Source organism: Xenopus tropicalis, chromosome 5, assembly GCF_000004195.4.
Source record: "Xenopus tropicalis strain Nigerian chromosome 5, UCB_Xtro_10.0, whole genome shotgun sequence".
Taxonomy (NCBI): domain Eukaryota; kingdom Metazoa; phylum Chordata; class Amphibia; order Anura; family Pipidae; genus Xenopus; species Xenopus tropicalis.
Window position 1 is genome coordinate 101,257,410 of NC_030681.2, and position 22,705 is coordinate 101,280,114.

Below are 22,705 nucleotides of genomic sequence, written 5' to 3' on the forward strand. Positions count from 1 at the left end.
GCAAGGTCAATACAGGCAGCAAACAAGAGAAGGTCGGGTACAGGCTAAGGTCAAACACAGCAGGAACACCAGAGAAACACACCCAGGAACTTACAGGAAGCAGAACCTACGTTGGGCAATGATTACAAGCTAGAAGCACCTTAAATATTTGAATTTGGCGCCATCGTGACGTCATATGCGCGCGCCGAGCGTAGACGCGCGTGCGCATGCGTAGAGGCGCCGGACGCGAGCGCGCATGCGCACAAGGCAGAAGCCTTAAAGGGCCGCACGTCGCGCGCGCCCGCGCCTAGGGAGAATCGGCGGGCGTCCCCGCAACGGAGGAGGCGGCGGGCGTCCCCGCCGCCCCACTAGACCACCAGGTACCCTTACACTGGCCTTGTTGTAGGAGCTGTTCTATCAGGTGGGAGAACTGGCAAGAAGAACTTGGAGAAATACACATGCAGTTGGAACTCCTGGCTTTTGTGGGCTCATCAGAGTCCATTTTTATTAGTGGTTTGAGAAGATGTCTGCCACCCCCGGTAAGATAGCTAAATCCTCTCTGTATGTCGCCTGCAGCATAACAAGAAAATAGAAAATGACTTTTTCTTTAATTTGTCCAAAGCAGCATTAATGATTTGATAGTAGTTTGTCCATCTTTTGGTTATCTGAAAACTAGCTTGTTCGCCTTTGTCCCTCCACCCCCTCCATATGTAGAATACAGGAAAGGATCTTCATTTTGTAAATAAATCTTCATTGCAATTATTTTTTTCATTCTGAAGTGAGTGAATATTTTTGAAAATGACATCTGATTGGTTTCTGGGGGCTATTATATCTTTGTGCCCAGTAATAATTTGCCTATTTAGATGGCCCATTACTTTTATATGGAAATAAAATTTTCTCACAATTTTGTTAATTCTAGCCACAGAGACCTGCTGGCTGGCCGGCTGCCTGTATCTGTTGTTACTCATTTTCTGTCTTGTGGAGCAGTCATTTAACCTCATGCATTAGGCTGGATAATAGTGAGTAAAGTGACTCAAAGAAGTGGGCAAGCTTTGAAGATAGAAAGTGTGTTCTTTGAAGTAAATATTTTGTTTTTAATACATATGTGTTTGTATATGTTGGGAGTTGTGAAGAAGAATTGTCAGATTGTTCTCATTATCTGACATCATAACAGTCATAACAAGGATAATAATATTACAAAGTGTTGTCAACCAGGTCATCTACTGAGTGGGTTGCAAGGACAGATTAATGTTATGTTATTATAACTGAACTACCATTCTGCATTGTTAGAGAGACAGCAAGGCAAAATAAAGAGGGGGAGAGGAAGAAGGGGGGGGTGGAGATATTATTCAGGCTACAGTTTCCACTTCTGATGACTTAGATAAGAGATTGTTGGTAGTTATGTGAATGGAGTCACATATATTTAAATCATAGGCAGGGAATGGATACAGAATAAAGTAATTTTGCAGTTACTCAAGGTTGCTACTATTGAGAAATGCATCATATGGAAATCGTATTTAACCAAAACCCTTACAACTTAAAAATAGTGATTTTCTGACATTCCCCCCAATGTGTAAAGGCAAACGTTTGACCAGGTGCTGTAACCTATAGCAACCAATCAAACAGGTGCTGATTGTATACAGGGACTACTTCAGTCAGGGGCCCAATGGCAGGGGAGGCCCAGAGATGGAAAAGAGTGATTTACAAGCAGCAAAAGGTGCAGGTCTTGCTTGTAGTAGACAGGGTTTGTGTGGATCATGGGCATGGCGGTGTGGATCTTGGGGCATTTTTTATTTATTGGAGCCCACCACCCCAGTGGGCCAGTAAGCTAATAATCGGGGGCTCCCTAGAGGGAGCCCCCTGCTAATTTAGTAGTATGGGGCCCCATGATTACTGACAGTGGCCCTGTTTATATCTAAATTATTCAGAAATAATATAGCACAGACAGTACTGTACAAGTTGTAAAGCACAATAAGCTAGCCAAGATTTGTGCAGACATACAGTGAAATCAACTGTCATACTAAACATGTGCAAAACAGGTAATGATAATAAATTGAGTGATGCTCATAACCATGCACATTGCTAAAACAAATATTTGGACCTGACTTGAAGCTGAGTGTTGACATAGATTTACTGACTGATATCTGTGTGACAGCCATAACTTCCTGCTCTGATACATTCCACATTGTAATGATGAGATAATACAGTTTATTAACCACTGGTGAATAAAATTCAGTTTGAAAGCATACTGTATTTAACTTTCCAACCTCAAAATGACCTAGGTTTAAAAAAATTCCAAGTTTTGTGAAGGGAACCCGAGATGTCTGTCTTATGACCCTCCAGCTAGCATTTATATCACAGAATTATTACTTTTTTAAGGTAGGGTTCACTGATACCAACTAGGGATGGGGAAAATGCAGCTTAGCTGGTGTGACATACAGTTCACAGCATTGGTCATTTCCGATCATTGCTTGTATTGCTTGTACATTTACCCTACCTTGTGCCTGCACCCGAATGAATAAAATACGCTCGGGTGCAGGCACATGTAGCCGATATCTGCAAAAAGAAAACCAAGAGACTTCATATCTTCGGAGGATATCAGCTACATCTGGTGTAGACACAGGTAGGAGAGTATGGCGCTATTTAATGCCTGCCGAAAATATACGCCATACGCTAAGGGGCTGATTTACTAACCCACGAATCCGACCCGAATTGGAAAAGTTCCGACTTGAAAACGAACATTTTGCGACTTTTTCGTATGTTTTGCGATTTTTTCGGATTCTTTACGAATTTTTCATTACCAATACGATTTTTGCGTAAAAACGCGAGTTTTTCGTATCCATTACGAAAGTTGGGTAAAAAGTTGCGCTTTTTTCGTAGCGTTAAAACTTACGCGAAAAGTTGCGCATTTTTCGTAGCGTTAAAACTTAAAAGGTGCAAAGTTTCGCGTAAGTTTTAACGCTACGAAAAAAGCGCAACTTTTTGCGCAAGTTTTAACGCTACGAAAAATCGCCAGATTTTACGCAACTTTCGTAATGGCTACGAAAAACTCGCGTTTTTACGCAAAAATCGTATTGGTAACGAAAAATTCGTAAAGAATCCGAAAAAATCGCAAAAAATACGAAAAAATCGCAAAATACCGATCATTACGAAAAAAACGCAATCGGACTCATTTCGACCCGTTCGTGGGTAAGTAAATCAGCCCCTAAGTGTGGCATCAGCCTTAGAACAGCTGATTATTATTTATTGTTTGTGGTCTTTTAATTATTTAACTATTTTTGTTTGGCAGTTTTCATGTTTGCAATATAAGCTGCAATATAAGCTGTCACTACTAGGTTTAGTTACTTACCTTTGAAACAAGGCAGTGGTTAAAATGGCAGACTGAAGTTTTAATTGATTGGTAGGGTCATTCTGCGTAAAAAAAACCACAGGGCAAATATACCATACGTCACCTTCTTATCACCAGGTATTGGCTTGCAAAAAATGGTGTACTTGTCTAGCTGTGTATATATTTTTCCACTTCTGTAAAAAGCAGCAGCTGCTGTGAAATGCTCTGTAAAAACAAAAAAAAATTGCCTTTTTTATGCTGCTTTTTACCACATGAAGTTACTTACAATCAACATTTTCTCCACTGAATCAGGTGGGCATATCGGGAGAAGATCATCTTGTGTGGCAACCTCACCATACAAGCAGATCTTACCGTGTATGGCCACCTTTAGATGCCATTAATTGGAGATTCATGCGTTGGGGTGGAGGAAATGACTTGGTGGCAGACTGCAGCATTCAAGTCTAGGAGCCTTTCAGATTCAATGATAGCTCAGTTCCAAAATGTCAGAATAATGTTCAACCAATGCTCTGTTCTGCATCAAATGTACATTGTAGAGCTTTTTTACATTGTACAACAATGCCAGGACAAAACAAAGTGAAATCAGTTAACATAGCTTAACTTGTTAATTTAGCTTGTTGTTTATTAATACCAATGTAAAACATGAAATCCTCCAGTTGGGGTAAACAGATGGGGTGCTGCTGGCAGAACTGCAAAAAAGATTAAAATCTTTATAAAGTGAGAAGTGCAGAAACTGCTCCTCCTAACGTGAACATTAATGTTTATGAGGCACATTGTGGCTTGAACAGACTGACCTAAAAAGCAGGAGAAATCCTCCCTTCCAGAGCACTCTAGTGAGATTTTAAATTAACATGAATATAAAAGCACTAAAATATAAACGCAAACAACGCAAGGATGTTATTTGCTTATGAATGTCTGGGGTCCGCATGTGCTGCAAAGTGCACTTTTAGATCATAAACCAAGTTGTTCCCTTTCATTTTACATTGTACCTTGCTCTTATTGTATTACTCGCTATCTTTCTAAAAATAATATTTGGATTAGTGCTGCTTGACCTGGCAAGAACGCTTTTAGAAAACAAGCAGCATAGAAATAATCGTGTGGTTCCACTACAGTGTATAATATTCTGAAAACATGTTTGAAACACTTGTTAGAATTCAGAATAGGGGTATTCCTATTTATTTGCATAATGCAGGCATAGTTTATCCAGAGTCCAAACAATGCAAGTCCTCTCCACCCCTTGCTGTGGTATCACTGTCATAGGATATACAGTGGTGTGAAAAAATATTTGCCCCCTTCCTGATTTCTTATTCTTTTGCATGTTTGTCACACAAAATGTTTCTGATCATCAAACACATTTAACTGTTAGTCAAAGATAACACAAGTAAACACAAAATGCAGTTTTTAAATGAGGGTTTTTATTATTTAGGGAGAAAAAAAATCCAAACCTACATGGCCCTGTGTGAAAAAGTAATTGCCCCCTGAACCTAATAACTGGTTGGGCCACCCTTAGCAGCAATAACTGCAATCAAGCGTTTGCGATAACTTGCAACAAGTCTTTTACAGCGCTCTGGAGGAATTTTGGCCCACTCATCTTTGCAGAATTGTTGTAATTCAGCTTTATTTGAGGGTTTTCTAGCATGAACCGCCTTTTTAAGGTCATGCCACAACATCTCAATAGGATTCAGGTCAGGACTTTGACTAGGCCACTCCAAAGTCTTCATTTTGTTTTTCTTCAGCCATTCAGAGGTGGATTTGCTGGTTTGTTTTGGGTCATTGTCCTGCTGCAGCACCCAAGATCGCTTCAGCTTGAGTTGACGAACAGATGGCCGGACATTCTCCTTCAGGATTTTTTGGTAGACAGTAGAATTCATGGTTCCATCTATCACAGCAAGCCTTCCAGGTCCTGAAGCAGCAAAACAACCCCAGACCATCACACTACCGCCACCATATTTTACTGTTGGTATGATGTTCTTTTTCTGAAATGCTGTGTTACTTCTACGCCAGATGTAACGGGACACGCACCTTCCAAAAAGTTCAACTTTTGTCTCGTCGGTCCACAAGGTATTTTCTCAAAAGTCTTGGCAATCATTGAGATGTTTTTTAGCAAAATTGAGACGAGCCTTAATGTTCTTTTTGCTTAAAAGTGGTTTGCGCCTTGGAAATCTGCCATGCAGGCCGTTTTTGCCCAGTCTCTTTCTTATGGCGGAGTCGTGAACACTGACCTTAATTGAGGCAAGTGAGGCCTGCAGTTCTTTAGATGTTGTCCTGGGGTCTTTTGTGGCCTCTCGGATGAGTTGTCTCTGCGCTCTTGGGGTAATTTTGGTCGGCCGGCCACTCCTGGGAAGGTTCACCACTGTTCCATGTTTTTGCCATTTGTGGATAATGGCTCTCACTGTGGTTCGCTGGAGTCCCAAAGCTTTAGAAATGGCTTTATAACCTTTACCAGACTGATAGATCTCAATTACTTTTGTTCTCATTTGTTCCTGAATTTCTTTGGATCTTGGCATGATGTCTAGCTTTTGAGGTGCTTTTGGTCTACTTCTCTGTGTCAGGTAGCTCCTATTTAAGTGATTTCTTGATTGAAACAGGTGTGGCAGTAATCAGGCCTGGGGGTGACTACAGAAATTGATATTGAAATTGAAAATTGAAATTGATAAACCACAGTTAAGTTATTTTTTAACAAGGGGGGCAATAACTTTTTCACACAGGGCCATGTAGATTTGGAGTTTTTTTTCTCCCTTAATAATGTAAACCTTCATTTAAAAACTGCATTTTGTGTTCAATTATGTTATCTTTGACTAATAGTTAACGGTTTTTGATGAGCAGAAACATTTAAGTGTGACAAACATGCAAAAGAATAAGAAATCAGGAAGGGGGCAAATAGTTTTTCACACCACTGTAGCAGTAAATATAATGAATAGCTGATGATTTTGTTACAAGAAACCTATATTGCTGGGCAGAAGCATCTAGTCTTGAATACAGCCTGGGTGGTTTCTGCTTACCTGCAACCTGTTTCTCTTTTCTTATGAAAAAACATGTAAATTGAAAGAATTAAAAGCTGACTACTATATTTTCATGTTTTGTGTACTAGAAGGCAAGATGTTAATTCTGCTTCCTCTGAACATCATCATCCAAAACTTTTAATCTCTCAGCAGTACCTATGCATTATGGGGGACTTTACTATTATGATGGACAGATTGACAGTCTAAGCACCTCTCAAGTGAACCAGTTAAAGGGTCTGCCTGTTGACTTCTCTTAGTGACTCTTAGCACACAATTTGGTTAATACCTGGATCTGGAAATACCCAACCAGTCTTGATTACACATTTCAGTCAACTTCTTACAAACATTGTCAAAGACAGACTTAATTCTAGCCAAGTGAATTTCTACAATTTAGAGGAGTATACTGCTCTGGAACGTTATAGTTCTTTTTAGCAATCACATCTGTAACTACTGCAAACAAACAAATAGAAAAAGTTAAAAAAAAGTTACTTCATGCCATCTTAGAAATATTTGATCAAATTGAAAAAGTGGGCAAGGGATTGGCATCAACTAAGGCAGAGTGCCCAGTTATGGCAACCCCATCAGTCTGAGGAGATTATGCTAAAATGTATACCCCCAGAAGGAGTCTGCTGAACAATACCAAAAGCTCTACTCTATATTTTACTCCTCCAAGGTATACTGGATGAATTTACCCAACACTGAATTGCCAAAAGAGGGATTATCTTGATGCCCCGGTTATCCCCCTGGAACTCCCAGCTGAGTGTTATCGTAACTCCTGAAAAAGCTATACAGATTTTACTGCATACCTTACCAACCTCTTTACATACTTACTACTTCACTCTTTCTCTGAGGCAATTATAACCTGAATTTTGCAAGAAGGCAAAGACCCCCAACTTTTTAGTTCCTACCATTCAGTTTCCCTCCTTAACTCAAAATACTAGTCAAGATGCTAGCTAACCATTTTGCTAAGGTGATTATCCTATTGACTGAAGTGGATAAAACCAGTTTAATTCCAGAGAAGTCAACTGAGATTAGTGTTAGGAAACTATGAACTCAATTGTTTCTTGCTCATTATAATTCTGGTAAAAGAGTTGTGGTTCATGCCTTGATACAGAAAAAAACCTTGACTCAGTAAAATGGGCAAACCTTTAAGCTGCATTATTTGGTGATATTAACTCTACTATTACACCCAGGTTCTCTCTCCAGAGCACTTAACAAGGTTGCCTTTAATCACCCTACCTGTTTGCCCTTGCAGTTGAGCCTTTAGCCTCAGATATCCATCAGTTCTGAGACACAGGATCAGGTTCAGGTCCCTATGGGGATTCACCTTAGACTTATTAACTCCTTTAAACACCTGGGAATCAAAATCTCTACTGACCTGCCATCCTACCAGACCCTAAGGGGTTGATTTAATAAAATTTGTTTTTTACGACCTTGAAAGTCGTATAAACTCGTCATGGTATAATTCAAATTAAACTTAATCATTGTTGTATGTATAAAATGTCATGATAATGCTTAAATCATTTGTTCGAAAACTTTGAGTTTACATTCGAAAATACTGAATTTTTCAAGCTAAAAGGAATGTTAAAACTCAAAAAATTTGAGTTTAAACTGACGTTCGTTTCCATGAGTCCTCTTTATTTTTCTGAACCAGGAATTGCTCCAGTAGCCATTTTAGCAGCATTGGCACTTATTTTTGGAAAACAATAATGTGTTTAAGTTTGACTTGAACTTCACCTTGATAACATGAGAAAAACTTCCCCTTGAAAACGTGTGAAATGGAAACCACTGAGGGGATTAACTTCCCCTTGAAATTGGGTGAGACAGAAAACAATGAGGGGTTAACTTGTCCTTGAAACCTGGTGAAACAGAAATCAATGAGGGGATTAACTTCGCTTAGAAGGACAGGCTGTCACTATTCTATACCTCTACTATTCTAAGCCTCCATAGGTCTCGACAGATCAAACCTGACGGATTTTCTTTTTACAAAAATAGTTAAGTAAACATTAATAAATCACAAATTATGGGAGTTATTTTAAAAAAACTTGAATTTTTCAGAGAAAATTTCCAATAAACTCAAATTTTTCATTTACTGACGAAAACCCATCTGTGAATCTTGAAAATATCTAGATGTAAAAAAAATTGTCTTTTCCCCAAAATTGCTTAGTAAATGTGCCTCTAAATATATACCCTATTCTGGGTATGATGTCCCTCTTGTAAGTTTCTGTATCTTCTAAAGCAATATCCAGTGCATTTCTATAAAACTGTTTTTGCCAAAATAAGCAACATATAAACCCCCTTCAAACTGGCACAAACAGCTGGAAAAGGGGAATTTGGCATTCCTGACTTTCAGGTCTGTTACTTTTGCACAAAACTAACAACCCCCCCAAGTGGTTTCTCATCTTTACATTGTAATAAAGAATTCCCCCTATTCTTTCCTTTAGGGAGGGATCCAAAGGGTGTGCTACTTGGCCTAGATAGTTCCATTGTTTGAAAGAAGCACACAATGATCCTAGTCTGTACCCTACTGTTCCTAGGTAAAAAAACAACAAAACTATCCTTTTACTTTAGATGGGGCCATCTTGTGTCACATGTGCAGCATGGCTCAATCTGATCAATAAAATGCTTCCTTTACCCAACATGTTTGACCATGACCAACATGTTTTTATGTCAATACAAAGATGTTTTTCTCTATCCTAACAACTGACTCTGGCTTTGAGTTAATATTTGACTTACTGTACCACTGTCTTTTGCTGTATGGCTGGGTGTAGAAAAGGGGGGTGGTGTCGACTACCTGTAATTAAAAAAAAAAAAAAAATTCTCTTGAAAAAAAAAAAGCAACGCATAGCTGTCACAGTGTATAGAACTACAAATGTGCAACTTTATTATAAGTAACATCTAATAATGATAACGATAACAAATAATTAAATACTAGGGGAAGTTAGATTTCCCATTTGGAGGATTTTTCTCTTTTAAGGTTTAAAAGATACCACAATAGAGGGTAGCATTCTCTAATTCCAGACACTGAGCAACCTTTGCTTGCTCAATATGTTGGACAACCCTGAAACTCTTTAACAATTAAATGCAGCATACCTGAAAATCCCTGAATTGCAATCACCTTATAAATGCATTGTTAAAAACTCTGTAAATGTTATCTAATACGGTTCAATGTAAACTCTATTAGAAAACAATACAAAAATACTTTGGTAGTGAGCATCAAATTTTTGTTGGAAATCTGAGTTTTTAAAAAGGAATAGACAGCATTTAATATAAAAGCAAATGTTTATAGGTAAGTTGCTGGTCCCTATTTTTTTATCATATAAAAATAAATTATACTTGACTGTTTAATTTAACAGTTGGTGTCAAACAATAGCCCATTAATGCCTACACAAAGTCCAGGAAGACTACTCCACACAGTCTGGTACAGAGCCTGTCTCTGGCTTGAAACAATACATGCAAATATCTTAGATACACTGGGTATGTAAAAGTTCAGGGCACATGTGGACGTGCTCTGCTCCACAGAGTCAATCACAACTTCCAGCAAAAATAACAATGTGCACACTCATTCGTATATAGAGTCAAGTGTTTGCTTGAGATACACAGGCCCTACCCTTTCACATGAGGTAATTATGATAAGTTATATGCCAGCCTATGTCAGTCCCCTGAGGTTACCAGCTGGTGACAGCCAGGGCACAGGAAGGCCATTCAGAATAAATGGCATAAAAGGCCATGTAGAATAAACGGCAGTGCCAGCAACAAGACACACTGGGGAGAAATGCAATGCAAGGACTTTGTATTCTGCCTTAAATTCAACATATCAGCAAAAATGTACAAAAAAGTTCATTTGAGGGGGAGTCCATGTAATATTTTATAATATTATCTTTGTTTACCACTGGTTCAAGGTTTAAGCCATGGTAGAGGCAAACTGTGTACTGCCAGGAACCATACAGAGAATAAATGGGGGAATTTTATTTAAAGTACTGTAAACATTTGCCTCCCCCAATACTTATTTTAGTACTGTAAATAAAACAGTCAAAGGATTCCAGATAGCTGAGTATTACATATAATAATACAGTGACTTCCAAACAAACAAATAGCATTACATTTGTTAATATAAATGAAATATAAATATAGTTACATTGCTTCATCGACAATGTATTTTTAATGTGGTAATTTAAAGCACAGGCAGCGGAACATTATTCATGGAGAGGCGCTAAGGTTAAAAAAAAAAATATTCCAAACATAATCAGGAGTTTCTGGAATATTTTGTAAATATTATGTTAAAAGTTAGGAAAAGTTCCAGGTTGTGTGTGGCTAAGCCTGTTGCTTTCAAAGCACTATAGACAGAAAGATGTAAATAAGTGGAAATTGAATCTAATTGTCACAGAGTTTTTAGAGCAAAATGCCAAATCTTTGGTGCTGATTTCTGGTTGTTATGGGTTACTGTAATGAAAAAAAAACCTGAAAATACAGAGGGGATTATCCAGCCCTTACTGGGGGCAATTTATTATATGGTGAAAATAAAGCACATACTGCTGTTAAAACAAGCATATATTTTTGCCTACATTTAGTTTCCCTCAGGTTTTTTAGAAGTTGTTGCAAGACAAATCTGGTAAAATTCATGGCTTTTAGAGAAAATGCTGGATTCTGGCAGATAACACTAATGTTCGTGAACTTTATGAAATATAGAAAATCAACTTTTATTTATTCCACTTTGTATTTGAACAATTGTTACATATGGTTTTGAAGTAAAATAATAGTTATATGATATTTAAAAGACCAGTTAATGGGAAAAAACAAAAAAATGCCCCATATCCATTGACCCCTAATATATACAATTGATAACATGTACTTTAAAAAGTTCAGTATATTTGCAGAAAGCAAAGGTATTAAGTTACTTTTTTATTAGTTCTTTAAAGTGGACCTGTCACCCAGACATGAAAATCTGTATAATAAAAGTCCTGTTCAAATTAAACATGAAACCCAAATTAATTTTTATATTAACACATCTATACCCATTATAAAGGCATTTAAAAATCACAGCTGTCAATCATATATTGCTTGCCCCGCCTCTATGCCTTAGGCATAGAGGTGGGGCAGACAATAATTTTAGCTTTCCATTCAGCACTTCCTAGATGTCACTGCACATCTCAATTTCCCCCTCCCTCCTCCTCATCTAACTGTGTAACCAGTGCATGAGCCTGGGCATGTGGTCCCCCATTCTGGCACATAAACAAGATTTTGGCATGATACAAAGCTTGCCTTCATAACAGTGTCCACAAAATGGCAGCTGCCTGCTTTCTTTGATTGAGTAATTCCAAGACGGAAGGAAACAAGGTTTATATTATTTATATAGAGTAAGTAAAGTTTATTTTGCTCAACTAACAATGTAGAAAATAATTTAGACATTTCTTAGGGTGACAGGTCCGCTTTAAATGGATATAATCTAAAATGAGTTGAAAGTGAAAAATAATACCAGTATACAGATATCAGATATAATATCAGTAGAATACATTTTTCTAGGATGGTTTTGATTGATTTAAGCACATCTGTCAATAATACACACTCTTCAAGCCAGACTGTAAAAGTACTATGAAAGTAATATCACAGATCTACAGACATATAGGGGCCGATTCACTAAAGGACGATAACGCTTATATTTTTGGTTAAAAAGCATGCGATAATTAAGCCCTGATTCATCAAAGTCATTACGCATGCGTTAAGACGCATATCGCATGCGCAAAAAAGCACGTTATTTACCTTGCATTGCGTTAATAAGCGAATAGAAATAATACTAATGCATGATTCACAAACACATATGAAGCGTTAAACGTGCTAAATATTGCATTAGTCTGTGAGAATATTAACACCTACTTGGGGCAGGCGGTACTTAAAGAAAATTGTGGTTGGTGAGCTTTTGGCAACACAACATGGACTTTGCAGTGGGATTTTTTCAAGCATGTGTTGTCCCCAGAGTGATTCATCCTCCACTTTTCAGGGAAATGGTAATTTTCAGAACAGTAGTTTTTCGAAAGTAATGGTTACGTGCGTAATATCGTGCGCTAATAGAGCACGTGGCAAAATATATAGCACACAGCATAAAATAACGCATGTGGCGGAAAGAACATCGCTTTTTAATTATGACACGTGTCCTTTTAGTGAATTGAGCGTTAAGTCGCAAAAAAAAAGCAGTGATAACATTTTAACGCATGCTATAAATAGCGCTCGTTTTATCGACCTTTAGTGAATCGGCCCAATAGTAATATACTGTAGGCAGGAAGCTGTTTGAAATGGATATATTTAGAGTGATTAGTAAAATAAACTCCCAAAGAATGCATCAGTACAGGTAATATGGGGGTTCCAGGAAATTAGGGCTTAGTTACCAAATTCAGTAATTTAATTCAGTTACTGAAGCTACTGAACTGCTTTTATGTGTATCTAACTGTGGTAATCAAGTCAGGTATACACTTCTTACACACTGGAGCAGATTTAGCAAAACACAATCCCGAATGGGAAAAATTCGGATTGGAAATGAAAATTTCTAAAGATCGCAAAAAAAAATCGTATTAGTCATGATAATATCGTATTGGCGATCCGAAAGTCACGAAATTTTCGTACCGAACGATTGTAAACAGCGGAAAAACTGATCCGATTTTTTTGCGGTAAAAATATGAAAAAGTTGTTAAAAGCGTCGAAAAAGTTGCGCAAGCGTAGAAAAAGTCACGCAAGGTACAAAAAAGTAGTGGAAAATACGATTGGACCGATCGAACGAACACTCGGAACGTTCGTGGATAAGTAAATGTGCCCCACTGTGAAGTGTTTCTTTTCTACGAGTTGGCTATGTGGGGCACTTGACTTGCAGGGGCCAAAACCCTAGTGGAGTGAGCCATGGTTATGGTGGGATGGGGTCACACAACTATAAGGCAAAAAGGTTTAAATACTAAATTGTCAAAATATCCAGATACTGTGTCTAAAATGACATGTCCTCAGAGAAATCACTGTTTAGTTCCAAACTGTATTTAGAAGCAAAGTCAGCACAAGAACTATTTATATGGAGTGTGAAGTTTTTATGTGCGATCAGAGGTAACTTAAAGGGGTTGTTCACCTTTGAGTTAACGTTTAGTATGATGTAGAGAGTACTATCTTGAGATAATTTACACTTGGTCTATATTTTTTATTGCTGGTAGTTTTGAATTGTTTTACTTTTTTTTCTGCAGCTTTCCAGCTTGGAATTTCAGCAGCTATCTGGTCACTAGGGCCCAATTTAGCTTAGTGACCAGGGAGTGGTTTGAGAAAGTGACTGATATATGAATAGTAGAGGGGCTGAATAGAAAGATAAGTAATAAAAAGTAAAAATAACAATAAAATTGTAGCCTCAAAGAACAATAGTTTTTTGGTTGCTGGGGTCAGTGACCTCCATTTAAAATCTGGAAAGAGTCAGAAGAAGAAAACTAATAACTCAAAACTAAAAAAAATAAATAATGAATGAATGCCAAGTGTCGACAAAAGTGGGAACCACCTATCTAAAAGCACAATTGCTGGAGGAGGAAAAATATTCTTGGGCTGTTTTCTATGGCTTCAGGTAGAGAACCTTGTTCCTACTTTATGGCAATAGTGGGAGAAGGCTGTTTCCTGTTTCATCGTAAAGCCCACATGTACAAAGAATGGTACAAAAAGGATACGTTTGCTGAGATGATAATGAAAGAATTTAACTGGAGGTACCATGATCCAACTGAACACAGATTGGATGAATTGGAATGCCAATGTCAAGTTTAAATGCCCAAAATATACTAATGCTCGTGTTGATAAATCTAAGTGAATCCCAATTTTCAAAAATCTGGAGCAAAGTCTTCCCAAAAGAGTAAAGGCTGTTATGGCAGCAAAGAGAGGACCAATTTTATAATAATGCCCTGAGCTTTTCAATGAGATGTTGGACTGGAAGGTTTCTTGATAATTTTGTTTAAAGTTTAATTCTTCTTTGGACCATTTATAAAATCTGAACATGTTAATAAGATCACTTTATAAGCAACACTATGTTCTCTCTCCTATGTTTATTGGTGCACCTCTCAACATAGTAATAAATTGCAATGTCATTTTATCTCATAAGCTTATACAGGAGTAGAACATTAATAGACAGGGAGTGTATTAGACATTGACTAGGAAAAACTGTCTTGGTTCTTCAATCAAAGTCATAATTACCAAAATTAAATCACTACCGGCAGTAGTAAATATTTAGGCACTGCAAATCTCTTGCAGCTAATGGCAAAATGTACAGCTACTGTATACCAGCTGAATTAGTATAGAAACTACAGAACATAAGTATCTGAATGGGGAAAGACCCAACAGTCTATTAGAAAGAAAGTGCTTTGTCTGTGACAAAAGAAGATTAAACAGTGTTCAGTGTCTTTGTCTAATGCATGGGAGAGTGAACACACAGGAACTTTTTTTTTTTTTCCCAACTGTGTTTTTATTTATTTTTCACGTTTAAAGCACAAGTACAATGTTTACAGAAAATCAAGCATACATACACGTTTAGTAAAATACAAAGTTATACTTTCTAAGAAAAAGATAAACGGGTAAGCTTTCGCATCTTTTGGCTGAATTGGTAACAATATGTGGTACAAGGCTGATATTGTGTTTATTTGAGATGCACCATGGTATTCCCTCTTGGGAGTGATATAAGCTTAGCTCCCCTTTTTTCCTTTTAACTTTTTTTTGCCCTTTTCCACAGGACTTTGAGACCCATCTATGGGAATACCCACATCTAGGGTTTCCTTATTGTTTCTATTGGTTTTGGCCCTGTAATTCAGCATAGTAAAGGTGTCCATACACGTTAAGATTCGCTTGCTTGGTGAGATCACCAAGTGAGTGGATCTTCACCCGATATTCCCACCTACGGGTGGGCGATATCGGGGAGCGTGTAGGCTAATTTGATTGTTTGGCCCTGGGGCCAAGCGATCGAATTATATTGGCAGCAATGGGGCAGTCGGTTCGATCCGACTAGATTTTCTAACCTGCCCTATCGAGATCTGGCACCCAGGCACCTGTGACCTTATTGAAACGTGAGTGCCTGCTTCCCTTCTTTTTGATTTATATATATATATATATATATATATATATATATATATATATATATATATATATATATATATATATACACACACACATATACTGATAAAGACCTATCAATGCACTACATTAAAAATACATATACCAATATCTACACAAAAGTACTGTAGATCTTGAGATTACAATAGCCCACGATAGTTTGTTTGTCCAGAAAGTTACCGAAGTCAGTCTTAAAGGCATTAATGAATAATAATTAATCTTCCATCACAACATCAAATGGCAGGGAACAAAATCTGGATCAAGAAGTATCATATGTAATATAACAAAACTGTTTTAAGAAGCCCGTTTTACCAACTATGGGCACGCAGCAACTCAGATACAAAGTAGGCCCTAGAATTTCAAACATGGCCAAGCAGTAAATTGTATGAATAACAATATTGTGCCAATGAATTGTACTCATGTAAATATTGTAGGAATGTGCTCAGTGGCATACCGAGAACACGCCAGGTCGCCCTGCAAGAAAATCTTCCTTGTGACCACAGGTACTTAGCCACTGCCCCCTCTTACGTGCGCACTAAAGTTATGTGCACCCTCAACAAATATTAAGCAGCAGGTGCATAACTTCGGCAAGGATAGAGTCTATAGAGCTGGGATCCCCAACCTTTTATACCCGTGAGCCACAAACTCTCCTTTCCCAGGCTGTGCAGGGGGGGCCAGCGGCACTCAGCACACTGCTCTGTATGTTAGGAACCAATCAGCAGCCAGGCTGGGACCATTTGCCATCACGGTAAAATAATACTTGAAAAAGGAACTAAAATGTTCTGAAAGCTTGCTATGGTTATCTTAGTTAGCCAATAAAGGTATCACCTTTATACCACTTTTGTTACTTTTATTTCAAAAGGGTTACCCTGTAAACATTTTTGACTGGCTAACACAGTACATCACCTTTTCCTGCAGGTAAAATAATAACAACAGCTCGCCTCCCAGTCCCGCGTAGGAACCAAGCGAATATTAAGTTACCGGAGTGCGTCTAAAATTCACTCCCCAGTCGCCACTCCCACCCCCAGCCTGCGTTATACACAATTGGTTACTCCTTAGCCTTGGTTGCTTCCTTACACAGTGCCCGACTGACCCGGAAGTAGAATCCCCATAGCAACAAGCAGCTGCCCGGTGTATTTAAATCGTGCCTGGGGGGGAAGCGGAGTAGCGGGCAGTTCCGGTGAGTGTGTAGGGGTTACTTTGGGATAGTGAGGTGGTTGCATAATTGGGTAATACGGGACACTCTTTGGTTTACTAGCGCTTGATAGGCTACATGTTGCTGCTGCTGCTATGCCGGAAACTATAATTCATATAGGGATCATGTATTGGTCATTAGTTAAGTTTTGCGTGTTTACGCGGTGCTGGTTATGGCAGCGAATCCGACTATGCGCGGTGAGGGCTCCTTCACGCAACATTGCTGGTTGAACTGCGTGTTTATGAAACGCTTGTGACGTGCTGCTTATAGCTAAAAAGAAACGGTGGATTGAAAGTAAATGTAGCAAATAAGCCGCGCAGGAGGTATTTAGGCTGTGTCGCAATGAAGTGTCTTACACACTTTAGTTAATATTTGTGCTGTTTAATTTCATGTTGAAGCTTCGCTGCAAAACATGGGCCTGGCAATATCACCATTTGCGAGGGCAAGGAAGTGGCGCCTGGCAGTCCTAAATAAAATGTTTCAACGATGATTTCATTATGTTTTTTGCCCTTTGTCCACATTCCATAACATAAACGGAAAAGGTTGTGTATTGAGTTGCTCTTTGCCCCTGGAAGTAGGTAGCTGCTTAGTGCCTGACGGATAAGTAGTCCTAAAGCTTCCTTTGTTGTTTCAGCAGCTGCTTTCTCTGCTTTGTGTTTTGCAGAGTAGTAAGACAGAGGGTGGATGTGCTGAATAGTACATAAGGCCCATTAAAAGACAGTACCCTATTTAGTTGGTTTTTAAATCTGTCATTTGAGTAAACCGCACAAACTAGCAAAATCACCTGGTGTTGTGTGATGGTCCATATGATACACCAGGTATTCTAAGGGGATACAGTTAAGTATTCATTTTTTTTTTTTTTTTTATTGATGGCAATTAAAATATGGAATTATACTTTTCCCTATTCCTTATCCTCCCCCCCCCCCCCCAAGTTCATTTGCACTAATTCTGGGGTTAGGGCAAGATTCAGCCTTTTTTGGCAGGATCCGGATTTGCCCGAACCATATCTTTAAAATCATGTATCAGATGAAATTTTTGTGCTGTGTGCCCTTCTGGAGTCTAATTTGTATGCAGATTAGGATTTTCTTTATTTGGCCAAATCTTTTATGAAGGATTCCGGGTTCAGCAGAATCTGAGAAAAGTGGATTTGGTGCACCCTAGTTCTGTATAAGTGCTGGACCGGTGCACAAAATTAGAGTTTACCTTTAAATAACAGGTTGGAGCTTTGTTCTTTAGACTTCTTTTAAATGACGGGCTTTTTTTTCTTCTTTTTGGATGTCATTTTCTGAATGCTAGGAGATATTTAAGGCCCCTGCATGCCAAGTGATGGATGAACATTATGATAACCTTAGGTTAATTTGCATCAAATTAACCTAATCATCATCAGGTTCAGTCACTAAAAGTAGATCTGTCTCATTGATGTTGGAGGTATTGATCAAGACTCCTGTTTTATGGGGAGCAAATATATAACATTGTAATGTTTTAGGTTTAAAATGCAGTGGTAACAATATGTATACATTTCTATTCAAAATTACTTCATTGACTACTTGCAAAGTTATAAGTAGCACATTACAAGACTACTGACAATAGAATGCTTATTCAGGAGTTGGTCAAACATTTAAGGATCTTCAAATTTCTTTTTAAAGTAACAAAAAGATACAACATTTTTTTATACTGAGGAGCACTTCTTTAATAGTTAATTGGCCATGTACAACAGGGAGCAAAATAAAGCGCTATACTGTTGTACAAACAAAAATAAAAGTTTGTGTTTTAGTCGGCTAATCTTTCCTCAGGGAAAATTAAACGTCAAAAATAAATATGTAGAGGGTTCAAATTTCCCTTTATACCCCACAGGTAAAAATAGATCCTAATAGGAAGTGGTATGTATTACTGATATCTTGTATCATGTGGGACCCTCTCATTTATGTGGGCATTGTGGCATTGACAAAGCTTACTTTTGGTCACTTATAGCTTTGTTACTGGAGCATGTCAAGTATTGGTATTAGGTGGCAGAATAAGAGCTAGGGACAGGATAGATTTATTGTTGGTATTGTGGTACTTGCTAACACATGATAACACACTGTAGCAGGAGTTATGACTAACATGATGGAATAATATTGGTAATGCAACTTTATCTAAAGGACATTACCTTGAACCAAAGACATTAAAGGGATTCTGTCATGATTTTTATGGTTTACTTTTTATTTCTAAATTATACTGTTTACATGGCAAATAATTCACTCTACCATTTAAAATTTTATTCTTGAACCAACAAATGTATTTTCTAGCTCTAATATTGGTGTGTAGGCAGCCATCTCAATGCATTGTGCCTTTGTCTAGCCTTTTAGAAGGAGCCTACACTACACATTAGAACTGCTTTCAGATAACCTATTGTTTCTCCTACTCCCAAGTAACTGGAGGAGTCCCAAGCTGGTCTTGGATTTCTTACTATTGAGTGCTATTCTGATATCTACTGGGAGCAGCTATCTTGCTACCTTTCCATTGTTCTGCTGATCGGCTGCTTGGAGGGGGGGGTATATCACTCCAACTTGCAGTAAAGTGTGACTGAAGTTTATCAGGGCACCTTGGGAAATTAAGAATAAGGCTAGCCCCATGCAAATTTTAAAATTAAAAAAAACAAAAAACGCTTTAGTGCTGTTTGCGCTTTAAAAAAAAAACAAAACACAGAAATCAATGCAGGATCTCTATAGAGAAGCTCTATTAAATGATGCTTTTTTTAAAAACACGTTTTCCCATGACAGTATTCCTTTAACAAACTACAAAAGTAAGCCAGCAATCGTAGTTTTACCAAAAGCAATGGGGTGTAACCCAGTAGATTTAAAGGGTTCACCTTTAAGTTAACGTTAAAGGTGAGAGTAAAATATGCCAAGACAATTTGCAAATGGTCTTTATTTGTTATTTGTAGTGTAATTCAATAATTGTTCAGCAATGCTCCAGTTTGGAGTTATAACAGCTATCTGGTTGCTAGGGTCCAAATTATCTTAGCAACCAGGGAGTGGTTTGAATTTGAGACTGATATATGACAAGGAGAGGGACTGAATAAAAAAAGGAACAATAAAATTGTATCCACACAGTGCAATAGTTTTTGGCTGCCAGGGTCAGTGACCCCATTTGAAAGCTGGAAAGAGTTGGAAGAAGGCAAATAATTAAAAATCTATAAGAAATAAATAATGAATACCAATTGAAAAGTTGCTTAGATTAGGTGTATATACTCCAAAATACTAATACAATTAATTAATACAACACCTACCAAAATTTGTATTAGTCGTATAAATGTGCTTGTCCTGTAGGGACTTAGCATTACACTGGAATCGGTCTTGTCTGCTGTTTATAACAGAAGGGGTGGATGGATTCTGAAATTTGTGCTTTACCAATTGTGTGTGTTTAACTCAAATAGTTTGCACCCCGGTGCTGACGTTAGATGTGGGTTTTGGATATACATTACCTTGAAAAGTTGTCATTCAAGAAATCAAGCAATTTTTAACTGGAGTTCTGGGTCCCATGGCCACCGCCTAAACATATTTATGCATAAAGTGCGTTTCAGGGTATCTGCAGACTGAAGGATGCAAAGCGCAATGAAGATGGGCTTGTTATGCCCATGGTACCTGTGTCTTTTTTTCCCTCTAGTGCTGGATTAGTGTTTAATTATTATACATTTTAGTCCTTTCTGTTAACCTGTACTTTGTTTTCTCTGTCCTGGATGCTGTTAGCATGCAGTGTGACTCTGAATGAAATGAACTAGAATAACTGTTTCAAATTGCTCACTGCGCACACCCTTAAGTTCTAGGTAGTTCCCTGCTATTTTCACTGGCTTGCTGTGAGTGTCTGTGTAGGTTAATTTTCCTACGTTTATGAAATAAAGGTAATGATTTCACCATTTAAACAAACAAAAAAAAAAATTAATCATGTTCTAAACTAGGCATCTGCTAGCCTTGCGCCAGCATGATGCAAAGGCATTGTTGAATTACATTTGATTATTTGCATTCTCTAATCAATGTGAAAGGTTTATGTTAACTAGCAAAAATTACCTGGTCCCCACCTAGCTTCTGACGTATTCGTTTTGGCTTACTTTTTGAACTGCCAGCTACCCACTATACACAGGACAAGCTTTTCTTTATTCCCAAAAGAACATATTGCACGCAAGTTCTCAATATAGCAAAAATGATAACTTGTTGCCTGTGTTCCATTATATTAGTAATGTTTCCAGTCATAGGAGTTGGAGAAATACTGTAAAAACACATAACCTGTTAATGCTTTGGGAATCATAGACACTTTTTATGTAGGTTTATTAAACTGCACCTACACCTGTTTGAACAACTCTTAGAAGTTCTTATATGATATGGGGATTGTTGGGAGTTGTCACTGCATTAGAGCAAGAACGCATATTTTTTTTTTCTTTATGGTTGCCAGTGCTACATACTTTAGCCACTTTGGCTCATTAAAATAATTTGGTTGCCAAGGTAAGCGATCATGCTAATATATGCATGTAATTATTTTATGGCTGTGTAGAAGAGCAAGAATTTTTAAGCATTTCTGCCTTTGGATTACAGCTAGAATTAAAGGACAATGAAAGGTTAATATAAATTAAAAGTAAGTCTAAAGACATTCTTTTTAAGTACTTACTGCATATCTAAATTCCCAGATCCCTGCTTGCTTCTCTGAGATATGGTTCTGGCAGCCTACAGCAGTGTGAAGACTACAGTGACATCACTGAAATCTCTCCTCCCTTCCTGTAGGCTGCCAGCGGCAGCCTTCCTATTCACTGAGCATGTGTGTAACTTGATCCTGTCTCCTGTTCTGAGCTACACATGCCCACCAGCCAATCAGAAGCGGATCTGGCAGAGGGGAGGGGGGGAGGGAATGAAACACATGTGCAGTATGAAGCAAGGAAGGAAAGGAAGGGAGAATACCTTTTTAGAGATGGCTGCCTGTTCTAGAAAATGTGAAGTAAGTGTGACTGAGTAAATATTTGATTAGGTGAGCCAAAAGTGTGGCGTTTTTACTAAACAATAGGAGGACTATTGGGCAGTATGCTTTTTAAATTTTGACTTGCATTCTCCTTTAAGTAAATGAAAAATCACCCTGAGAGTGCAGCTTAACATGTGGATTTGTTTATTTTCAAAAATATAATTTTAATTTTGTTTTGCTCTTTTGCTTCAAATGTGTAATTAAAGACTCTTCAACATGGATCATGTGGGATATGCAAGAACAAGCCATGGTCAAGTGCCAAAGGAAGGAATCAGCTGGTCAGGGGTTCAGCAGAAAAATGCCTATGCCAAATTAGTGCAACAACATCACAGTGGACGGTTTAAGTTCTTTTTGAACTACATAGCTCAGAAGCTGCAGCAGGAAGAGAGTGCCCATGGAGATGCTGGCTTGGATAGAGACTTGGAAATTGCAGGTGGTTGCCAGGAATTATTGGAAAGAAATGGATCAAGCAGTCGTGATAACTTGGCAACTAAACAGGCCTCTTGTGAGAATTCTGGTGTTTCTCAATATGGCAGAGTGCGTGAACATGGAGACAGCTGCAGAAAATCTGATGCATTAGCTGAAAAACAAAAAGGCATAAAAGCTACAATCGCAAGTCATGATTCTGATTTGGAGCCAGAGAACTCTGGAAAAGTTGTAGCCAATAATTTTGAAAAAAAGCAAATGTATCCTAGCCTGAATAAGGAGTCTTCAATACAAATGTGTGATTCTGGTAATAGAGACACCCATAAACAAAAGGCTCAGTCTCAAACGTCTACCAAGGGCTCCCAAAGTGAAGAGCTTTTAGAAGGTATGGCTTTGCTGTAGGTGTGACCCATGGCTTACTGATGTCATTCTAAGCTATTATGTTTAGGGTTGCGCTGGCACCTTCACCCTAATATTCTAAATTTCAGCAAATTTTGCTACCAGTAAATACAGTTGGCAAATGACTGGAAAAAACTGGTGACCAGTAGTCTTCAGCTATATGCATTATTGTGCTACAATTAGCTATGCTGGTCATGCATGTAATATAGAGAGAGTTTTTCTTATATAAAACTAGAAATCCTCTCCTGTATGTTTAGTAAA

At 38.1% G+C, this 22,705-nt stretch overlaps 1 protein-coding gene and 1 long non-coding RNA gene across 6 annotated transcripts in view; one reads left to right on the forward strand and one right to left on the reverse strand.

The window, feature by feature from the left end:
* Positions 1 to 376: 376 nt before the first annotated feature.
* On the reverse strand, positions 377 to 16,433 carry LOC116411122. Its single transcript, XR_004222878.1, has 4 exons — positions 16,342 to 16,433; positions 9,064 to 9,121; positions 3,329 to 3,532; positions 377 to 549 (listed from the first exon to the last, which is right to left on the reverse strand). It is a non-coding gene; the product is annotated as an uncharacterized LOC116411122 (long non-coding RNA).
* A 92-nt stretch (positions 16,434 to 16,525) lies between these two features.
* Positions 16,526 to 22,705, forward strand: part of dis3l2 (DIS3 like 3'-5' exoribonuclease 2) — a 225,945-nt gene continuing 219,765 nt past the window's right edge. For 3 of the 5 annotated variants that reach the window (XM_031901823.1, XM_031901824.1, XM_031901825.1), the window contains exons 1-2: positions 16,526 to 16,615; positions 21,826 to 22,430. In XM_031901823.1, coding sequence (XP_031757683.1) covers positions 21,836 to 22,430 — 595 coding nt within the window. In that variant the 5' untranslated portion in view covers positions 16,526 to 16,615; positions 21,826 to 21,835. 5 annotated transcript variants of the gene reach the window in all.